The following is a 21828-nucleotide window of genomic DNA, read 5'->3' on the forward strand; positions in this document are numbered from 1 at the left end:
TGATACATAAAATATCTCTCAGGCTGCACATGATGGGTCACGTGGGCTTCAGGTTGCCAACTACTATCCTGCTGCCTGTTGTGGATCAGCTGTTTTGCGGCCTCAGGAGGCATTGGGAGGAGGGAAGAGGAGTGAGGGCAAAGTGTGCTTGGTAGGGGGTGGAACTGGGCATGGAAGGGGTAGGGCAGGTGTAGGGTGGAGCTTTGGTGGGAAGGAGTGGAGTGGTGGTGGGGCTTCGGCGGAGTTTGAGGGGGGGAGAAGAAGAAACTCGGCACCTATGTCCTGGGTCCTGCACCCTCCTAGGGGTCGCCCTGGTCCATGGGCTTAATCCTGTGAGATACTGGACACCTGGTGTTAGCTGAGTGCACATACTCATCAATTTCAGTGGGAGTTGAAAGAATTCAGTGCCTTTCAGAAGGTGCTTGGACCTGTGCAGGATCTGGTTGCTTTTTAAGATTGATCTTGGCCTGTATGTGAAAACAACTAATACAACTTATTCTGTGTGTTTTCTTGACAGATATTGTTTCGAGTGATTACTTTTGGCTTAAATGCATTTACTCTCCGCTATGTATCGAAAGAAATTATTGGCCTTGTGAATGTAAGGTAATGAAGAATAGACTTCATGGTAGATGATTCCAATATAGAAGTTTGTCACATTGTTCCTTTTCTAAATATAAATAAGTACCTGGGCGTCAAAAGTAAATATTACTAGTAACACTTCAGACTTTTAAAATCTAATTTATAATACTTTTTGATATTAATGCTGTTTGCTCCTTTGATTTCTCTATCCATTTTACTTTCTGCTTCATGGACTAGCAGACTAAGTGAAATATTTAGAGCTATTTTCAGTGATATTAGAAAGAGTTCTGTGTGAATTTTGATCTATTCAATGATATGCCTGTAATCTTGTGATAAGAGTAGCCAGAATGTTCAGTTTTGAAGTTATAAATGAATAACTATCTAATAGATTCTTAATATTCAATATTTATAGGTACAAAATCTTAAACCAGTTAGGTGAAATATTCCCTTTCCTCCCAACTTGCTTAAAACTTATCTGGTTAAGATTGGATTATCCATTTGAAAAACACTGCTGTACCCTTATTCTTTTCCTGCCCTTCAGGAGAACTGTATGTTAACTATATATCACATCTAGGCAAACTGTATGTTAACAATATATCACAGCTAGGCAAATTGTATTTTCTTTTCCTCATCTATATTAAAATGTATGCTATCACCACATTTTCCCTCATTGTTGGTCAACCCTCTGTTAGAAATAAGTTTTGCTCCACATATGTTTATGGATAATTACATAACATAGCTTTATCTGCTTTTGTGCTGGGGTGAGGTAGAATGTTTACATTGCTTTGTGTACCTGAAAGAATGAAACTGAAGAAGTTTTTCTACCAAGCAGTTTATGTTTTTACTCAGTGCTTTATCATTCTCAGTACTGTCTCAGACCTGTTTAAGGCTGGGTCTACACTACAGACCTATACTGGCATAACTACATCGGTCCAGGGGGTAAAAAATCCATATCGCTGAGTGACCTAGAGATACTGACCTAACGCCCATGTACACAGTGCTATGTTGATGGGACAGAGCTTCTCCCGTAAACATCTTGGGGAAGTGGATTAACTACACTGTCAGGAGAAGCAGCATCTTCGCTAAAGTGCTATAGGAATCACTTTCTCTTTTTATTCCCTTTCTTTAGGCTAACACTGCTTTATTCAACAGTTGTTTTCTTAGCCAGAGAGGCATTTCGTAGAGCTTGTTTGAGTGGCAGCACAAAGCAAAATTGGACCAAAACTATTAATCTTTTGTGGCTGGCGTAAGTTTCCTTTCAAGATTCTTATTAATTCCAATCTGTGTGTAAAAGCATTCACTTCAGATATCCGAGTACTTATAAAGATGAAAATATGTCTTTACCTAGCTAGATTACTGTTCCATTATGTAGCACATTATGATCTCCTCAGCTGCAGCCCCAGGACAAAGAATCAAGGAATTAGATTAAATGGGGTTAATGATTCTTACCTCCTCTTTAAAAGGATTTTGAAAGCTACTGATGAAAAGTGCTGTATGAGTTAAGTTGTGATGTTTATACTGTGCTATGAGTACCCATGGACTTGGCTTCTTTTGGAGCTATACTGGGGATGTAAATTCCATAGTCAAGATACACACAAGGGAAAATTTGATTATTTAGGAATATGTTGTTAGAACTAAAAGTATTAGACCTAAACTCTGTAGAGGTTCTTATTGCTCATCACTGTTCTACCTAAACACCTTCTCATAGTGCCTTAAGCTCTGTGCCTAACATCTGTCACGTGTGTTTGCTTAACCTCTTCCCATGTGGAGAAGTAAAACCAAAAAAAATGAAGGTTTTAATTTATGTGGAAGATTCAAGCAAAAGTAGGAGCCTAGCCTACATGCCTAGCAGCCAAAATGGAGTGTGTGTTGTTACTTATTACTTAGATTCTTCAGGCTTGTCTATACAGACTATTAGTTTATGGCAAGATGAGGTGTGAATCTAGCCAGCACAAACCTACTGTGCACTAAGTGTCCATGTGGACCTTGCTGACACTCCGTGACACTTCCTTAGCGTTCCTTACTTTATTTGCCCTGCTTTGAAATGGAAGTAGATTAAAGCACACTAAAGAATTGCTAGTGTGTGTTAGTAATGTCCACATGAGCATGTAGTGTGCCCTCCAGCTTGTTGTGAACCAAGTGCTGTTGTAGAAAAGCTTTTTTTTAATTAATTAATTTTATTATTGTTTAACTTATATTGTGTTAGTAGCTGAAGCCAGCCAATCAGGGCCCTGTTGTATTAAATGATGTAAAAATATTGTTACTGTCCATATTGCTTAAATTTAATTACAGATTGTTTTTTCAGATATGGTAAAACACATAGCTAAAAAGACCTCTAGTTGTATAAAATAAATAGTGCAGTCATCCATAATTGAAATTATGATGGTAATTATAATTTGGTTTACATTGTTAATACTAAATCTCTAAGGCTACGTCTACACTACATGGTTATTTCAGAATAAGCTATTCCGGAATAGTTATTCCGAAATAGCGTATTTTGAAATGGCATGTCTACGCTGCAGGGAAGCCTCAAAATTAGTCCGAGGCAGGCTTTCCTAATGTAAACGTGCTATCTCGATTTACAGCCCCAGAAGGAATAACTTAAAATTGCACTGGTGAGGGGCTATTTCGAAATAGCAGAAGTGGAATGTTTACACATGCCTTATTTTGAAATAGCTATTTTGGAATAGGTGGTGTTCTTCGTAGTTTGAAGTTCCCAGAAGTTGGATTAAGCCGTCCATTATTTCAAAATTATTTTGAAATGATGGAATTGCTGTGTAGATGCTCGCATATTTATTTTGGAATAATGGCCATTATTCCAAAATAACTTTGCTGTGTAGATACACCCTAAGAGAAAGCAGTTTTTCCTACTTGCCTGTGTGTTTCAGGGGCTTTTAATACGGCTTTGTTTCCAGTCCATGTTATCACAGGGCAAGATAAATTGTACCGTAATTCCTATTTCTATACTTTTATTTTACTAGCAGGATAATGCAATATTCATTAGTATATTGTAACTTAAAAGATTTAGTGTCTTTTTCTCTAGTCTTACTGAAGACTTGCTTTTTCAGAAAGAAGGCTCAGTCTTGCATGGTTGTACGTAGGGATGTGAAAGGTTAACTGGTTAACCGGTAAGCATCATCCTAGTTAACTGGTAACTGGTGGGGGCTGGAGCAGCTTCCCGCCTGCTGCAGGCAGGGGTTTGCTCCAGCTCGGCCTGCTGCAGACAGAGGCTGCTTTCCTCTGGAACAGCTTCTGTCTGCGGTGGGCTAGGGCACCCTGCAGGCAGGAGCTGCTCCCTGTCTATACTGGCAAGTTACCATGCTGACACTTTCTTGCTCAGAAGGGTGAAAAATCACCCTCTGAGCACAGCAAGTTTCTGGCACAGTAACTTGCCAGTGTAGACAGCCTCCCAGTGGTGGGAGCTACACCCCTTGTGGAGGTGATTTTTTCCTAAAGTGCTTGGAGAGCTTTCTCCTAGTGCTGGCACTGTAACCACACTGTCACATTAAACTAAGTGTGGAAGCACTTCAATACTGCAGGTGTAGACAGAGTCTAAGTTGGATAAGCCTGTAAAAAGAGATGAACAGAATTTTAAAAAGAGCTATTTAAAATAACAGCAACAAGGGGCAGGTTTGAGTTTTTGAGGGGTTTTTTTGAGGGGGGGAGGTTGGAGCAGTTAAAAAGTGGGTTGAATGGTTGTTTTGAACATTTTCTTTTAGAATGTTTAACATGTTTATGTAAATATAATCATAAAAAAATGGAATATATATACTTGCATCCTGTAGTATCTATTTGAATATTTTAGTTTTAAATAGCAAAATAAAAACTTCATGTTTTCCTTCTCTTTTACTTGCAATATGTGATCACTTAATTTTTTTCCTGTTTAGAGAAGCACCTCTGTAACACAGAAAAACAACTTATTTGACTTTATTTATTTATTTAAAGAGTTCCTTTGGGGGTGTGTTGGTCACTATTCCTGGGCTGGATCTGGCTACAGTTACTTGAAGTTCCTGATCCTAATGTGGTTCCCTACTATCAGATTGGAGTAGTTGCATTTGGTCTTTCTGCAGTGGTTGAACTTCTAGGAGAACCATTCTGGGTTTTGGCACAAGCACATTTGTTTGTAAGGCTTAAGGTTAGTAAAGTGAGCACTATACTTACGTGTACTGAGCAATGATAGATAAAGTGTTGATTGAGGTAGCCAAAGATGACTGGAGGACTTAACCATATACCTCTGAATGAAGTTAGACTAGTGTGATAAAAACCTTTGGCTTTGAATGTCTAATACTTAATATTTAGCATATGTATTTAAATGTACATACACAGAAAAAGTCACTATGCTGTTTTTGTACACTTTAGGTCTTCTGACTCATGCAGTTGGTAGTGAATCTGTTTTTTTTTTCTCTTTTTTAAGGTAATTGCTGAAAGTCTTTCGGTAATCTCAAAATGCGTGTTCACAATTATTTTAGTAGTTCTATATCCACAATGGGGGCTTTACATTTTTTCTTTGGCTCAGGTAAGTTTTTTCTTTGTTCTCGTCTGTATATTTGTAATTCACTGCTGCTGCCTCTTGGACTTAGCCATTAACTAATTCTGAAAGTAAGAGGAAGAAGCTTTTGCAATATTGTACGGAATACTGTTCTTGTATATAGATGTCTGCTACAGACTTAGCATTGTGACTGATCAATTTAGTGCTAGCGAAAACACATGACATGTTTAATGTATGCATGTACATTATCCAAATTAGGGCCACAAGTCGCTGCCCTTCCTTCCCTTCCCCCTGCCTCCCCAGCACTCCCAGTCCCACCACCAGACCTCCTTGTCCTGGGCTCTGTGTCCCAGTTTTGTGAAGTACAACATATATACATTTAAAAGATAACTATAAATTTGGCTGCAAATTTCAACTGTTTGAATAGTTTATAAGCCTCTTTCCCCTATGTAAGTACTTGTGGCACAGAACAACACAATAAAAGAAAATATTCTGTACATTAAATTAAAGTCTATAAATAAATTAAAGCTTTATAATTGGATATCTGCCAGGTAGGACAAATGACTTGGACAACACAAGAGGAAAACACTGCAATGAAAGACTTGTGGGGTCTCAGAGCCTTGGCTCCAGACATCTACACTGCACTTTTTAGCCTTGCAGCCTGAGACCTGCGAGCATGAATCATTTGACCAGTTACAGCCATGTTGTAAATCTTTCATTGCAGTGGTGAGGAATCTCTTCTGGGTCGGGGGCCTCTGACACACAGAGTAATCAGTTGGGGGCCACACGCAAATGAAAAGCAAAGAAAACAAAACAAAAACCCTGCATGGACGTGGCCCCCAGATGATAAGCAGCAAAGAAAAGACACTCCCCTCACTAATGCAGTTCAAGGTGCCAGGGTTCCCCTCTCACTCTAGCACTGTGACAAGGCTCAGGGCTTCACCCCAGGGCTGGATTAACTCTTCTGAAGGGCCTGGGCTAGTAGATTTTTGTAGGCTCCTCCTGGGCTCTGGGGAGAGGTTAAAAAGAAGGGATTCAGTTTTTGGGAGGAAGCTGCTGGGGATGAGGATGCAGGGTCTGGCAGGTGATAGGGTGCAGGAGAGGGGTGGGGAACAGAGTGTGGGCACGAGTGGAAGCAAGAGTGGGATGGGTCGTGGGGTCTGGACAGGATGGGGTGTGGAAGAGGTCCGGATGGGAGGAGGGTGCGGGGGGGCGGAGGGGGACAGGTGATTGGAGCTCCCACCTGGCATAGCTACCGAGGAGGGAGGGACTGCGGGTGCCTCCATGCTATCTTACACTGGCAGGCACCACCCCCTGTCACTCACACTGGCTGTGATTCTCCGCCAATGGTAGCAACAGGGGTGGAGCCTGTAAGTCAGCACAGGGGGACAAAAGTTCCCTGCACTGCCATTCCCAGCTCAGAGCTGCTTCCTTCCCTCTCCCACCAGGTAGAGCCTGTGGGCTGTAGGTTCCCTATCCCTGTTTTATTGTAATGTAAGCACAACCAATCGTAAGGTAGAGTGACACAGATTGGGGCTAGTAATGCTAAAAAGTGCTAATTTAAAAAAAAGTTATGAGATTTTTGTGCGTTAAGATTATTATTGATAGTAGTCATTTGGTTTAGAATATTTGTTCGCTGTTCCTTCACCCAGACATTTGACATGTTAGAATAATTGTGCTGTATTTTATTCAATTATTGTTTAGCTAGAAATACTAGTTCATAGTTCTAAATATGTAGTTTATATTGATGATGTTGATAGTTTATATCTTTTCTTTCAGCTTTTGTACACCAGTATTCTGGTGCTGTGCTATGTAATATATTTCATGAAGTTTTTGGGCTCTCCTGAAGCAACAAAGGAATCATTTCCAGTTTCTAAAATGACAGACCTGTTACCCAGCTTGACTGAAGGCCAGGTATATGACAGAGCTTAATGTTTGTAATATTGCAGTCTTTCATGCATGGGGGAATTTCAGTTGGTTTTGCTGAATGAGAATCTACTTGAGCAACACCCACCTTAAGTGTAATTTTGCAGGATGTAGCCTCCCTGCAGAGGAAACAGTTGAGCAAGAATCCCAATTTTCCCAACAGTAGGGAGGCAGAAGTGGGCATCCGTACACGCTAGTTTTCTGCTTGTTTCAGCTTGTAACATTCAGCAGTGGCATGTTGGAGCAGCAATTTCAAGTGGCGATGGTGTTGCCTCTCATAAAACTGCTTGCTGAGTCTCCTCCCAAACTGATGTAATTAATTCTGGCTGCTGCAGGTTTTTTCCACCCTCTCATCCTGTCTCCTCCTTGATGTTCACCTGCCTGCCATGCTGGTTTACCTGCTGCAGACTCAATGGTCATTTTTATGTGAGGCAGCACTGCTGCTCTTTCGCGTATATCAGCAGGGAGGTGTAAGTGTGCAGAGACTGCTGAGTCCCCTCTCCCTGAGCTCCTGTCCAAAATAAGGATGTTAAATTGCAGTTAATTGACTAGTTGAGTAGTAGATGGAATTTCCATTGACTACTCGACTAGTCAATAGGCCCTTCCGCATTCCTCCTTTGAAATATATAGGCTCTTGTACATTTCGGAGGAGGAATGTGGACCTCCGCGTGCAGCTCAGGGCCAGCAGGAAGTCCCGCAGACTCTGGGCTGCATGTGGGTTCTTGCTTTGAAATGTACAAGAGTCCCCAGTGGGGGCTCTTGTGAATTTGAAAGCCACAGTGCCCTCATGGAGCCTCAGAGTCCCCCACTGACCCCGGGCTCCATGCTGCGCTGCATGCCTTATGGAGCCCAGGGTCAGCTGGGGACTCCCCAGCTGATCTTGTGTTCCACTGAAATGCTGTGTGGAGCCCAGGACCAGCTGGGGAGTCCCCAGCTGACCCTGGACTCCATCCATGGTGCTTTGAAATGCCGAGGGGCAGCTGCCGCACAGCTGATCCCCGGCTCTGCGTGCTTTTCAATAGCGGAGCCGGGGGTCAGTCCCCAGCTGATCCTTGGCTCCGCTTGCACGGCCCCTTTGAAGTGCCGTTTTGGTCGTTTTCAATCCACTTGTGGCCTTAGTAAATAGTTGGGCTGTCAATTGACCTGCGTTAATGCCTGTAATTAACACAGGACAGGATTAACGCATTAAAAAAATGAACGTGATACTCACAGGCCTTAATACTGTGCTGCCACTCCGGCACTTCAAAGGGGCAGTGCAACATTAAGTCCTGCAATTAACACGTTAATTTTTATAACGCATTCATCCTGTCCTGTGTTAATTGTGTTAATGCAGGTCAATTGATAGCCCAACTATTTACTAAGGCCACAAGTGGATTGAAAACTACTAAGCTAAAGGCACCTGTTTAGATACACAGTAAAGTAATGATGGTTGTTTATTACAGATCTGCACTGCTGATGCTATTGGCATTGCTACTTGCTGTTCCTCTGCAAATAAGAGAATTTTCCTATAATTAATATTGGCAGTTTTTATGTACTGTAGTAGGTAACCAGAAACACTACTGAGTCAGACACAACTTCACTAGTAGCAACAATACATGCATTATCAATACTGCTGACAGCGTCTGAGTTGATGCATTCTAGAATGTTGTAAAATAGAAAAATCTGATTAGTGAGATACTTACATTTTACAATTAGACTGATCAAAGTATAAGGTAGGGAAAAACTTGCATTACTACTGGGGGGGAACGGACTAGAGAACTTAAGAAGTCTTTACCATATGTCTTATTAATTTGAATTTATGAAGAATCATAAGTAAACGTTTCTGTATGTTTGAAATTCATTTTTAATAACTAGAAACTATTTTACTTTGAAACAAGGCCATCTCTTTAAGGATGTTATAACTTCAGTTACAAATTTCTGCAACAGAATTTTTGTACAAAGCCTTTTTTGGTTCAAGCCCTGCAAATGTATTCAAGAAGTCAATGGAATGTGAAATAACACCCATTAACTTTTAGCCTAAAATGGTACTGCCAGTACATCTAAGCCATAGTGTAAGCTATAGACGCTAACTACATTTTTTTTTATGTCAGTCACAATTATTACAAACCATTTCATGCTACCTCACTTGATGAGCTATAAGGGACAGCTAAATCTGTTATTACTAAGAAAGTGCTCATAAACAATATAGAACACTGTAGCTGTGTTGTTCCCTGGATATTTGAGAGAAAAGGTGGATGAGATCATATCTTTTATGGGACCAATTTCTGTTCAGCTTTGGACTGAAAAGAGCTCTGTGTAAGCTCAAAAGCTTGACTCTTTCACCAACAGAAGAGAAGTTGGTCCAATAAAAGATATTGTCTCATTCACTATATTTCTAATCTACACATCCAGCCTGACTTAATTAGCTTAATTAACACTTGTCCTTCAGTTCACAGGTAGATTCTTTTGCTGCTGTATATACCCTGGATTCTGTAATATCTCTTTCAAGTCATATGAAGTGGGTTTTACCTATGAAAGCTCATGACCTAATATATTTGTTAGTCTCTAAGGGTACGTCTACACTGCATCCCCAGTTCGGACTAGGGATGCAAATAGAGACGACCGGAGTAGTTAATGAAGTGGGGATTTAAATATCCCGCGCTTCATTAACATGATCTCGCCGGCGCACTAGTTCGAATCACAGCTGATTTGAACCAGGAAGTGCACGCCGGGACGCGTTAGTTTGGACTAACTCCTCATTTTTTGGTTTAAGCCCTGCAAATGTATTCAGGGCTTAATACATTTTTTGAGGAGTAACGTTAGTTCGGACTAAGGGCTTTAGTCCAAACTAACGCGTCCCGGCACACACTTCCTGGTTCAAATCAGCTGTGTTTCAAACTAGTGCGCCGGCGAGATCATGTTAATGAAGCGCGGGATATTTAAATCCCCACTTCATTAACTACTTTGGTCGTCTCCATTTGCATCCCTAGTCTAAACTAGGGATGCAGTGTAGACGTACCCTAAGGTACCACAGGACAACTAATTGTTATTAACAGAAATGGTGTTTCTCATCTCAAAAATTAAATAAACCACAATTTAAGAAATACATTTACAGTTAAGCAAAAGGGGGCCAAATCAGAGTTTGTCTGCTTTGTAAACACAAGAGCTCAGGGTGGGAATCTTTGTTCCAACTTGTCCTTTGGCTATGATTAAGTTAACCAGGGCTGATTTGCCACAAATCTCAATATATTAAATGGTTCATTGTTCACTATTACTGCACTAGGCAACCCCTTCTTAACTAGAGGAGCATTAAATATTAATATTTTGCTTCCTTGGACTTGGATCAGTTGTATTTGTTCCAATTGGATGTAGAACTTGTTTCTAAATATGGGAAGCATAGTCATCAGCTCACTTTCTCCATGCCTACTACTGCCCCTACAGCTGCACTGCGCCCTCCCTCTTTTCAGCCTTTTCCAGTCATATCCAAGGCAGACTTCATTGAGAACAACTTCCTCAATCTGCTCAGGATTGGCATACAATTCAAAAGCAACAGAAAACAGAAAGAAAGCTGATTCTTCTTAATGTTTCATCAGGCCTCATGGTAGAGGGTTAGCAGAGTAATAGTGATGGTGTAGAGAAAAATCTCTTTTGTGGACAGTATACTATAGACTATTACAGGGATGGGCAAAAGCCTCTTAGTGGGCCAAATCCGGCCTGCCTAGGGCTTTGACTTGGCCTGTGAGGCAGTTCCAGGCCACGCCCCCTAATGTGTTGTCTCAGAGCAGGAAAGGGGCGCGAGCCCTTCTAACTACTGCTATTTAAAGGGTTCACTCCTGTCAGCCGACGGTCAGGGCAGTGTGTGTGTGTATGTTTCCGAGAAAAGGTTTAACGTCCGTGCCTTTACTGCTAGGACCGGGGTCCCATCGCAGAGGGTGGCCAGTAGGCCAACAGACGCCCCGTTATATAGGAAGAGCTTATTACATCTTAGATTTCAGCTGCTAGAATTCATAATTCCTTCGCAGCGGGCAGCCTTGGAGAAAGACTGAAAGATGCCCCAGTAGATCCTGTCACCTGGGAGTGACACAGATCCAAACGCCCAAGCTCTTCCTATAACTGTCCCTTTAGACCGGCTGAAGTTCTTTTAAATTGTGCTTGGTTCTGTTACAGCAACTGAAGGAGGCAGGTTAAAGCTTAAACAGTTACAGGTTTATTAAAGAAGCTTATAAGTCATATGGTTGCAATGGCTATTGTTCTATTTCTTAACTATTAGCAAAATATAGATACTGCTAGCAAAATATAGATCTTAAAAATGGTTACAAAGAAGATAAAGATAGAAAAATAGAAATAATGGTACCAAGTAACAGCTTACTCTTTCTATGTGTACACTTAAGACAGAGGACCACATCCAGGTACAATTTTTACCCCCTTCTGTGCCTCTCGACTCCAGCATGTCAGGCCAGGGCCGGTCCCTCAATTCCTAGGAAAGACGAAAATACGAGGTGGGCGTCCCCATAGAACCTCGGGAGGTCAAACACCTAACCCGACCAGCAGGTAGAGGGTAGAATGACACTCAAAGTGAGTGTGTGCTGGGCCCATCTTTTATACTCATGGGGTCACGTATTTTTCTTTCTCATCTGTAATGCCAATTGATGCTGGTCTGTCTGCTGTGAGACCAGTTCTTACAAGGGAGTTGTGAACTTAATTTACACTTGTAAGAGAGATTTGAGATGATTAAATTGGAAGTACGGGACATTGTTTTCTCAGTGGGAAATTCCCCTTCCAGGGACTGTGTGTGTTCGAATCAACATAGGTGCCAGCCGCAGCCTCGAGGCCAGCTTATTGACTTAACTGCTCTCTATCCACATATCTGTGTTTCAGCTTCTCAGGATCAGATGAGCCAGCATAGACTATGCTGATATTATTGCTCCCTCTCTGCCCTGTGCTTCAGAGAGGCAAATAAGATGGATGATATGGGGTTAGTCTGTCTGGCCACAACTCCTTCTGCGCCTTGCCTAGCAGCCACAGGGAAGGTGCAAGCCCTTTAAATAGAAACAATTGAAAGGGCTCACTTCTCTTTCTCCCTAACAATACACTAGAGGCGCTGGGAGCTGCATGCCCTTTCAGCTGTTTCTATTTAAAGGGCTCTTGTGTTCCATGCATCTGCTAGATAATGCGTTGCTCAACAAGTGCAGGGAAGGTGCCAGCACTTTAAATAGAAACACTTAAATAGAAATACTTAAAACACTCTAGCGCATTGCTAGGGAGCCAGAGACACGAGCCCTTTCAATTACTTCTATTTAAAGGGCTCGCCTGCTGGTCCTCCCATCTGCTCCAGGTTCCCTTCCATTGGTCAGGGGGCAGGGACCCCAGGCCCAGCAAAGCTCCTGGTAGGGTAGCTCTTCACACTGCCCCTTCCACCCGAGGACCCACCCCTTCTAGCTTGGCCTGTGGCCACTTGCAAAATTTGTGAAGTGCTCTGCATTAAAAAATTATTGCCCATCCCTGGACTATTATGTTGCATCTGTTCTTAGTGTGTATCAAGGGAATCAGCTGCAATATATTGCTCGGTCCCTTCTTGTGCTGTGCGAAGAAGAATCTTTCAACTATTCTTGTTCATTTTGTTTCTGTGCGGTGCAATGCCATGAACACAGATGTTGATCTGTCAGCTTGCAGTAATTAGGTCTACCCTTGTGTTCAGGAATATTTTAGATTAGTCATTAGTGGCAATAACTGAGAGTTTTCCAGGTTAGTACAGGGGGTTAGAGTAGATGGAGGTGGCCTTGATTATCAGAACAATGTATTCATGTGTCACCTTGCAATTCAGATTCTCAAAATGCATTGTCAATGGTTAAATCACAATACTTATGTCTTTCTTGCAGAATGTGATTGACTGGAAAGAAGCTAAGTTGACTTGGAGTTTCTTTAAACAATCATTCTTGAAACAGATGTTGACCGAGGGTGAGTGTGATGTGCACTTTTTGTACCTGTCCAGGATTGTAAGCAAAGAATATGGTTGGTCCTGCCAAGACATGTGGGCAGGTCACCTGATGCTGGAACCCATTTTAGATGTGGTACTTCTCCTTGGGGTAGGGGAAAGAGTTGAAGCTGAACACAAAGGATTGCTGCCATGGGCAAAATCTATTTATAGGCAGGGAGTCAAACTATAGGGGGAGTTGGTAGAGGTCAGACACCAAGACACTTCCTGCTTACCACCAAGATGGCTACTAGAGACATTTAAAACTGAACAGTGGGAAGGATCGAGCCCAAGCTAGTAGGATGCTTAGTTTGTAAGAAAAGATAATTAAAACTACTGTTATGGTAAGAAATTGCATGTAACAAGTTTCTTAGAGCATTAAGCTTAGTTGGTGTATTTTTGCCTAGTGACTGACTTTGATCTGCCTGTTATCATTTGCAACCACTTAAATGCTACTTTTTATTTTTAATAATCACTTGTGCTTGTTATTAAACCCAGTGTAAATAATTGTTACCTGATGGGGACAATAGCTGTGCATCTCTCTTTTGTTAATAAAGGGAGTGAACAATTTATGAGCTTGCTCTGTATAAAACTTTTATACAGAGTAAGGTGGATTTATCTGGGGTTCTGGTCCCATTGGGGCTGTGCACCCGGGTGCCATGTCAAGTCCCTGTGACTGAGCTTTCCCAGAGCGGAGCTGCTTTCCATGCCTGTGTTGCTGTGCCTTGGGGTATGACCCCAACTCTGCGGTGCCCCAGAAGGTAGGTGGGTGGGCTCAGTGGTATGATCAGCCCATCAGGTGAAAATCTCAAGGCGATCTCGGTGTCCAAACCTGTCACAAAGGTGGTGTTTAAAAATGAATAACTTGCTGATCAGGCTGTGTTTACACTACAGATAGGATTGAAGCAGCTGCAGTTGATCTTCTGGGGTTCAAATTAGCAGCTCTTGTGAAGACAGGCTAATTCAAACTGAGAGGGCACTCCCGTTGATGCTGATAGTCCTGATTCTATGGGAAGTAAGGGCAGGTGAAGGGAGAGTCTTCCCCTTTGACTTCCCGCAGTGTGCACAGAGCCAAAATTCGAGTTAAGATACTTCGACTTCAGCTACGCAATTAACATAGCTGAAGTTGCATATCTTAATTCAAACTTATCCCCTAGTGTAGACCAGGATTCAGAGCACAAGACCATTTTGGCTCCATCAACACTGTAGATCAATAGGGCTTGAAGCCTGGGTCCTAGCTTAACTCAGGATCAGACCCTTCACCCGTAGGTCAAGCATTAGTATAAACATTAACATCTACCATAGTATATGAGTGTCCAGCATCTGCTGCATTGACAAGAGGAAGCGAATCTTAAAAGACTAATGGATGACTGGAAATTAAGGTTGATCTAATGCTTGAGAAATCTGTGTCATGTTTGATCCATTTTGGAAGTTTTATATTAGTTACACTGCTGATGATTTCTGGGATGCAGTAGACATGATAGATTTAATTCAAGAGAAGTTATGTTTCTTTACTGATCAGTGAGGACAAAATGTTCTTAAAGTGGCCACAGATTTGTTGTTTCTGTTTCTGGCTGTCCAGTTCAACACTTTGGGCCAGAGTTGCTCATCTCTTCAACTCCAGTTGACTTCACTTCATGTCAAATCAAGGGTGCAAATAGTAGCTATACTTCAAGCCAAAAGAAAAGGTGAAAAATCCTCCTCACTACATTGCCTGCTAGAAATGTATGAATAAAAACTGGAAAAGGACCTAAATAGTAACGTTAATTGTTAGTTTTTAATGTCCTTGTTTTTAATTTATAGGTGAACGATATGTGATGACTTTTTTGAATGTGCTAAATTTTGGAGACCAAGGTAAGCATGGTGTATTACCAAGTGGTAAAACAAATTTGTTATGTAAAAACTAATGCTTTCACATAAACTTTGAAATTAAGATACCATGTTGAAAAGGTACTTTGAAATTTTAGAGATTATCTGAAAGCCTTCTTGACTTAATCATAAAAGGAATTGAGGAATTGCACTATATCTATCGAGAGAGAGAACGCAATCGATTGATCTTGACCAAAGACTGTAATTTTCCCCATAGTATTTGAAAAGTCTAGAACATTACATATTTTATAATGTATCTTGATTAGCATTTTTAAAGCTGTCTTTGCCTTCTTTTGGGGCTTTTGCTGCCTTCAGATCTCTTTTTGAATGTGAACAAAAAAGAGCCTTGCATTTGAAGATGGCTGTTCCCCTTTCCTTAAGTTTATTAAAGTCCTCATATCATACCCGTTAAGCGAAACAACATTTGTTCTACAGTATCAGCTGATCTTAGCAAGTTTTTCCTACAGTGATCCTCTGCTAATGTCAATGTAATATGAGGGGCAGTTACACATAAATTAAATCTTGTTTAAACTTTTCTGTCTATCCAAAATTGAGATTTGTTGTTCCAGTGGCTTACTGCTGTCAATATGTTTAGGTCCAAAATCCCTTTGGATAGGAATATTACTTCTTTAAAAAGTGTTCTTCTATATATTGTGAGACAAGGAGCTTTTTTTAAATGACCATTCACCAGAAATGTCATCTCAAGAAAAGTTTACATGCACATAACTTTTAATGATCTAGATCTAGGAAGCTGACAGTATTTTATAAAAGTTAATATACTGTTTCTTTATTTTGTTTAAGGTGTGTATGACATAGTGAATAACCTTGGTTCTCTGGTACCTAGACTTATCTTTTTGCCAGTAGAGGAGAGTTTTTACATTTTCTTTGCTAAAGTGCTGGAAAGAGGGACAGCTGTAAAGCTACAGAAACAAGTAGGTTGAGTGTAATTCTAAATTTGTAAATATATGCTATAGAACTATGTTTTAAGATGAATAAAGAACTAATAATAAAAAATCTACCAATTTCTACAGTGGTAAGTTTTCCTTCAATATTTATTATGGATATGGAACAGCTTCCATATAAAGAAAGATGGAAAAAGACCCGGACACTTCAGTTTAGAAAAGAAATGATTAAGGAAGAGTATAAAATCATGAATGAGATGGAGAAAAGGAAGACTAAGTGTTGTTTACCTCTACACTTAACACAAGAACAAGGGGGTCAGCTGATGAAATTAATAGGCAGCAGGTTTAAAACGTAAGTCTTTCTGCGCACAATGCTCTATCAAGCTGTGAAACTCATTGCCAAGGGATGTTGTGAAGTGCAAGAGTATACATGGGTTTAAAAAGGAATTAGATAAGACTATGGGGGTAGGTCCATCAATGGATAGAAATGAAGCCCCAGAAGCTGGAACTGGATGACGGGATGAATCACTCAATAATTGTCCTTCTCTCTTCATTCCTTCAGAAGCATCTGACATTGGCCATTATGAGAAGACAGGATACTGGGATAGATGGATCATTAGTTTGGCCCAATATGATCACTCTTTTCTCTTCAGTAAAAAATGTATAAGGGGAACAAAACTCCATAGCATGGAATTTCCCAGAATGTTAGCTTCAGTGTTAATAGACAGCAAAATAATTTTACGTAAACCTCACCCAATGCATTTTCACATAGCATAGGTTCTCTTAATATAGGTTAATTCTCACACACATGAAAATATTCTATACCACCTGAAATGAATGCTCCTACTTACTTTGTGCAATGCTTGGAAAATATATGGAACAGAGCAGATACTCTAGTTGTACTGACATTTACTCCATTAAAACATGATTTTTTTTTTAATTTTGAAAGGAGAAGAATCAGGTGGGAATTTAACTATTTGAGTTTATGAAATGCATAATAAAAATTGCATTGTACTCCCTTTTCATGGAGGTAAATAACAATAGAACAAGAGGATTACTCCAGGAAGTGAATTACAGATACAATCCTATGTAAGGAATACAGGTTGGACCTCCCTGGTCTGGCACCCTTGGGATTTTGCCAGACCAAGAGAGGTCATTTCTGAACCCCACCCACTGACTGCTTTGTCCTGGCCAGCTGGATTCTTGGCCACCTTCCCACCTTCTGGCCCCATTGCCCTGCCAACCCGTTGAACAACCATTGCTGCTGCAGCTCTGGGACCTGCCAGGCAGCTGCATGCCACATCTCCGGGACCTGCTGGACAGCTGCCACCGAGCACTGGGGCTCCGGGACCACAGGGCAGCCGTACACTGGGGTCCGGGACTGCTGGGCAGCTGCACAGTGCGGCTCTCTGTCCCATCCAGCCATCACCTCTGCAGCTCCCAACCCTCGCTGCCCTGCCGGCCTCACAGGGGCCTTTGCTGCTAACCCTCCACCGGAGCTCTCTGCTCCTGCAGCATCTGTGCCGGACCATGGATGTTGCTAGACCAGAGAATCACAGTTGAGAGTTTCAACCTGCACTTAATAAATATAAAGTTTAGTTCCTGGAATTTACAAATAATCTATTTGGGTATTTTATTTTCAACAATACTTGTTACACGATACAACAGGGTTAGTGAAATCTCTTGCTACAAGGCTTTGGTTGATTGGTGAAGAGTAAAATAGATACTTTCTCATGTTCTGCATTGCATAATAGGCCAGCGTTATAAATTTTCACATTTCAGTCACGTATATAGGATAGGCCACTGTTACAGATGGAAAACTAGCATTAATAGACTGTTCTGGATTGGAAAATCCTGTGTTGCTGCACAGCAGTAAAAATCATGCCTTTGATTTTGCCACTCAGTTACTGTGGCCTTAGGAAAATATTTTACCCTTCAGTTTACCACTATATCCACTTACTTTAACAGTGGGTTGTCAGGCTTGATGTAGAATACAGAGCTGTGAACACAGAAAACACTAGGTAAATTACAAGTGTGTTCAGACTGAAATATATTTGTGCATACAAAATGTATAAGGATAACTCAAAACTTAAGGAAAACTTTACCAGTTCTCCAAAAAAGAATAGTATTTATCTATTGCTTTGAAGTAATTCTTTGTGAAAATGTCCATTAAAATAAACTGCAGAATTCTAAAGCTTCTTATTCATGTAGATCATAAAATTCTTTTCCCAGGATGACATTGCAATGGCTGCAGCAGTGTTAGAATCACTTTTAAAACTCGTGCTTCTGGTTGGCCTAAGCATTACAGTTTTTGGCTACGCATATTCTCAACTGGCTCTGGATATTTATGGAAGCTCAATGTTGAGTTCCGGATCAGGTAACTAATCACTTTTTGCTAGTTTTAGAAAACTTTCTGAACAAATCCTATGTCAGTCAAGGGCAAATTATGTGATAAGTGGAAAAGCACCTTTGTTTAACTTGATCGTGAGAAACAGAAGTCCTTAAAATCCTGCAGCATTTCTGCATTGCAGTCTGCAGTATCACGCTCTGACCTCATTTGGATAATCTGCTTCATCCGTTTGTTCAGTAGTAAACACCTAACTTCAAAATGTAATGGCTCTAGGGAACTGATATCAAACCAGGTAGCTTCTGGGAACTGCCATGGAAGATGGACCATTGTGCAGAAGCACTGTGGAACTTGACATATTTGAAGTTAACATTTTGTAGAGTTCAATTTTATTCTTTTTGCATAGTAATACTTTGGTAGGGGGCATTATGTAGTGATTAAATGGTATGTTTCTAATAATATTTTTATGTGCATGATGTTACAGGTATATTTCATATAAAATTTTATGTGTGTCCAGCTCATCAGTGCACCTGTAGATTTCCATTATTCTGTTGTTGGGAGGTTTTGGTTTCCTTCATTTCATATCACATTTGACACATATCTAGCTCCCATGGAGACCTATGCGATAGTTTGTCTACTTGAGTCAAAACTTTGGTTTTTAGTATTCAGCCTCTTCATATAAATGGTTATCTTCAGTTTTAATTTGCCAGAGAGTTTAATTAGTGATCACATAATTTTTTTCCTATTGTTGAAAGGCAGTTTAAAAGATAATATGCATTTAGTTATAAAGCAATATTACCAACCCCCAGAGATAAATAATCATGAGTCAGTCCTTCCCAATCCCTACAAAAAGATGCTGAGGGTTCTTTTTGTCTTCCAGCTCCTAAGTCTTTAGGGTCATGTTTCAAGCTGTTTTTTGCAACCATGAGTGTACAAACTTACTGATTTTTGAAAGTGGAAAACTGAGATGCTTGCTTAATTACATGATTGCAGGAGCCAAGGACTGAAGAAAATATTATGAAAGTACAGTAAACTTCCGATAATCCGGCACCTTTAGGACCCAGGGGGTGCCGGATTATCAGATATGCCGGACTATCAGAAGGGGGGGCTATGAGGGGTCTGGAGTGGGGTGGGAGGGGATGCCACCCCAGACACCTCATAGCCCCCCCTTATGATAGTCCGGCTCTGCCCCAGGTGTCCCTGATTCAGCCGCTGGTTGTCAGTTTCAGCAACAGCTGAATCGGGGATGCCTGCAATAGAGCATCTGGGGTGCTGCCGGGTTGGTCCCGCAGCGCCGAGGGGTGGCGCTACGGCAGCACCCCAGCTGCTCTTGGGGACGCCTGGGGCAGAGCAGCTGGAGTGCTGCCGGGTTGGTCCCGCAGCGCCAAAGGACGGCTCTGCGGGACCAACCTGGCAGGACCCCAGCTGCTCTGCCCCAGGGGTCCCCAAGTCAGCCACTGCTGTAACAGATCAGCGGCTGATTCCAGGAAGCCCGGGGCAGAGCTGCTCTGCCCCGGGCTTCCTGGAATCAGCCGCTGATCTGTTTCAGCAGTGGCTGACTTGGGGACCCCTGGGGCAGAGCAGCTGGGGTCCTTCTGGGTTGGTCCCGCAGCGCCGAGGGGTGGCGCTACGAGACCAACCCCGCAGCACCCCAGCTGCTCTGCCCCAGGCGTCCGGATTCAGCCTGCTGGTGAAATTGACGCTACTGTTTGCCCCGACGCCTGGGGCAAAGCTGCTGGGGTGCTGCCTGGTTGGTCCCGTAGCGCCGCCCCTCGGTGCTGCGGGACCAACCCGGCAGCACTCCAGCTGCTCTGCCCCAGGCATCGCCAAGAGCAGCTGGGGTGCTGCCGGGTTGGTCCTGCAGCTCCGAGGGGCAGCGTACGAGACCAACCTGGCAGCACCCCAGCTGCTCTGCTTCCGGCTTCCCCGATTCAGCTGCTGGTCAGTTTCAGCAGCAGCTGAATGGGGGAAGCCTGTCCGGCTGCCCCAGCACTTCCGGGTTCCTGATGGTGCCGGACCATCAGGAGTCCCGGAGCATTGGATGCCGGACTAATGGAGTTTTACTGTATTATGATACTTTCCATTTCTGGCAAAGAAACCAAAGAGGACAGTATGGGATCATTCACCCCTTTCTGAAAACAGCAAAGAATGAGCATAGATGTCACTCTGTCCCCCTCGGGCTCACTGGGCCCGGCTCTGTGTCTCTTTTCTAGGCTATGAGCTGGACCCTGAGTCACATTCAGGTGCCCTCCACGTCGGAGACCCTGTTGGCCAAGAAAGTGATACTGACTCTGCCGGTACCTGCCACTGAGGCTTGGTTCAGCTGGCTCCCCACCTCAATGGCACCGGACTCTGTCGAGGGAAGAGTCCAGGCACCTCTTTGAGGCATGCCGCTGCTGGGAGTCAACCTGGGGCAAGCCAACTCCGCTAACTAGACTACATTTGTTGGGCTGGGAACCACATCTCAGAGGCTCACAGCATGACTCTCCAGCATAAGAACCAGCTCTTTGGAGACACATGCCCGCGCCAAGAACAGGGACAGCGACACCAAAGATGGATGAATCCTTGGTACTGTCGTTGCACCAGCCTGTGCGAATGGTGTGGCCCCTCACGTGGGGGCCCCTCCCCATAGCAGTCGACTTGTTACAGGTACCAACCACACTCTGCCTTACAGTCCAGATTGCAGTTGTGGCACCACTCACGAAGCGCAAGACATTGATCTCTGGCCACCGGCCACCGCAGATCCACTGGACACAACTTCTCCAGGAGAAGTTGATCCCTGAGGGAATCTAGGTCCTTGATGCTGGACTAGTCTCAAGCCTGGTACCAATCCCAACATGTCTTCATGGGCTCCTAGCCACCGAGTGGTGGCTGCTTAAGCACTAACCCTGCTTCTGTCCAAGGCTCCCAGACAGTACCAGACCGACCCTTCCCACTAGGAACACCCTTGACCTTCAGGACACACACTTCCTAGAATAGCAGCAATTAGCCCACTTTATCAAGGGAATGTTTTCTGTCCCCTCGATTGTATCACTTGCTATGCTATTTCCCCCTGTAAAATGTAAGGAGTTAGTAAAGGGAAAATGAAAAAAAGGTGTTACTCTCTGTGGGCCCAATCTGTCAAACATTAACTGTATTTATGGGCCAAGCTTGTTCAATTCAGGAGAACTATTCGCTCCTTTAGTCATTCTCAAGTATAGTCACAAAATTGGATCCTAAACATAACACACTGGCACTTGTATCCACTCTGATTTTCCTTGAGTATACATTAGTTGTTTTAAATTATTAAATTTTCTTACTTTCTTGAGTGCTTGTAGTCTGATTCTGATTGCCTCCATGTGCATCTTCATAGTTGAATATTTCCTCTTCCATGTGCTAAGGACTTGATACAGAGGGAGAGTGCATAGTGTAATAATCTTCCTGATTAATTAAGTCCTGGGAGATGAGTTCATTTGTCAACATTCATTTTTTTGCTACCAGAGCAAATTGAAGTGTTTGCTGCCATTTTGTAATTTTCTCATCTTTAATGTCTTTTAAAATACTCCCATGTGAATTTTTAAACTTCCAAAGCTAGGTGTAGAATTTTTAACTCATTTATAAATTATCTGTGCCATAAAATATGCATATAACTTGTAGTTTAGTACTGTTTTACTGTCTGTTTCTTATGACAATATGTTCTGGGTTGACTGTATATTCTCCCTTGCTTTCTGTTCTTGAGGATTGGGCTCAGACCTTACAAAAGACAATGCTGGATGTAACAAGC

General features: G+C 42.3%; 1 protein-coding gene across 4 annotated transcripts in view; it reads left to right on the forward strand.

The window, feature by feature from the left end:
• Positions 1-21828, forward strand: part of RFT1 (RFT1 glycolipid translocator homolog) — a 33125-nt gene that overhangs the window by 1173 nt on the left and 10124 nt on the right. For 3 of the 4 annotated variants that reach the window (XR_012906528.1, XM_075939363.1, XM_075939364.1), the window contains exons 2-10: positions 518-603; positions 1709-1825; positions 4525-4714; positions 4994-5095; positions 6848-6982; positions 12853-12931; positions 14751-14801; positions 15618-15748; positions 17951-18095. Coding sequence is in view for 3 of the 4 variants with exons in the window: in XM_075939363.1 (XP_075795478.1) it covers positions 518-603; positions 1709-1825; positions 4525-4714; positions 4994-5095; positions 6848-6982; positions 12853-12931; positions 14751-14801; positions 15618-15748; positions 17951-18095 (1036 nt within the window). In the remaining variant the exon portion in view is untranslated. The remainder of the gene's footprint in view (positions 1-517; positions 604-1708; positions 1826-4524; positions 4715-4993; positions 5096-6847; positions 6983-12852; positions 12932-14750; positions 14802-15617; positions 15749-17950; positions 18096-21828) is intronic. The other variant, XM_075939365.1, reaches the window with a different exon arrangement.

Source organism: Pelodiscus sinensis, chromosome 11 (assembly GCF_049634645.1).
Source record: "Pelodiscus sinensis isolate JC-2024 chromosome 11, ASM4963464v1, whole genome shotgun sequence".
Taxonomy (NCBI): domain Eukaryota; kingdom Metazoa; phylum Chordata; order Testudines; family Trionychidae; genus Pelodiscus; species Pelodiscus sinensis.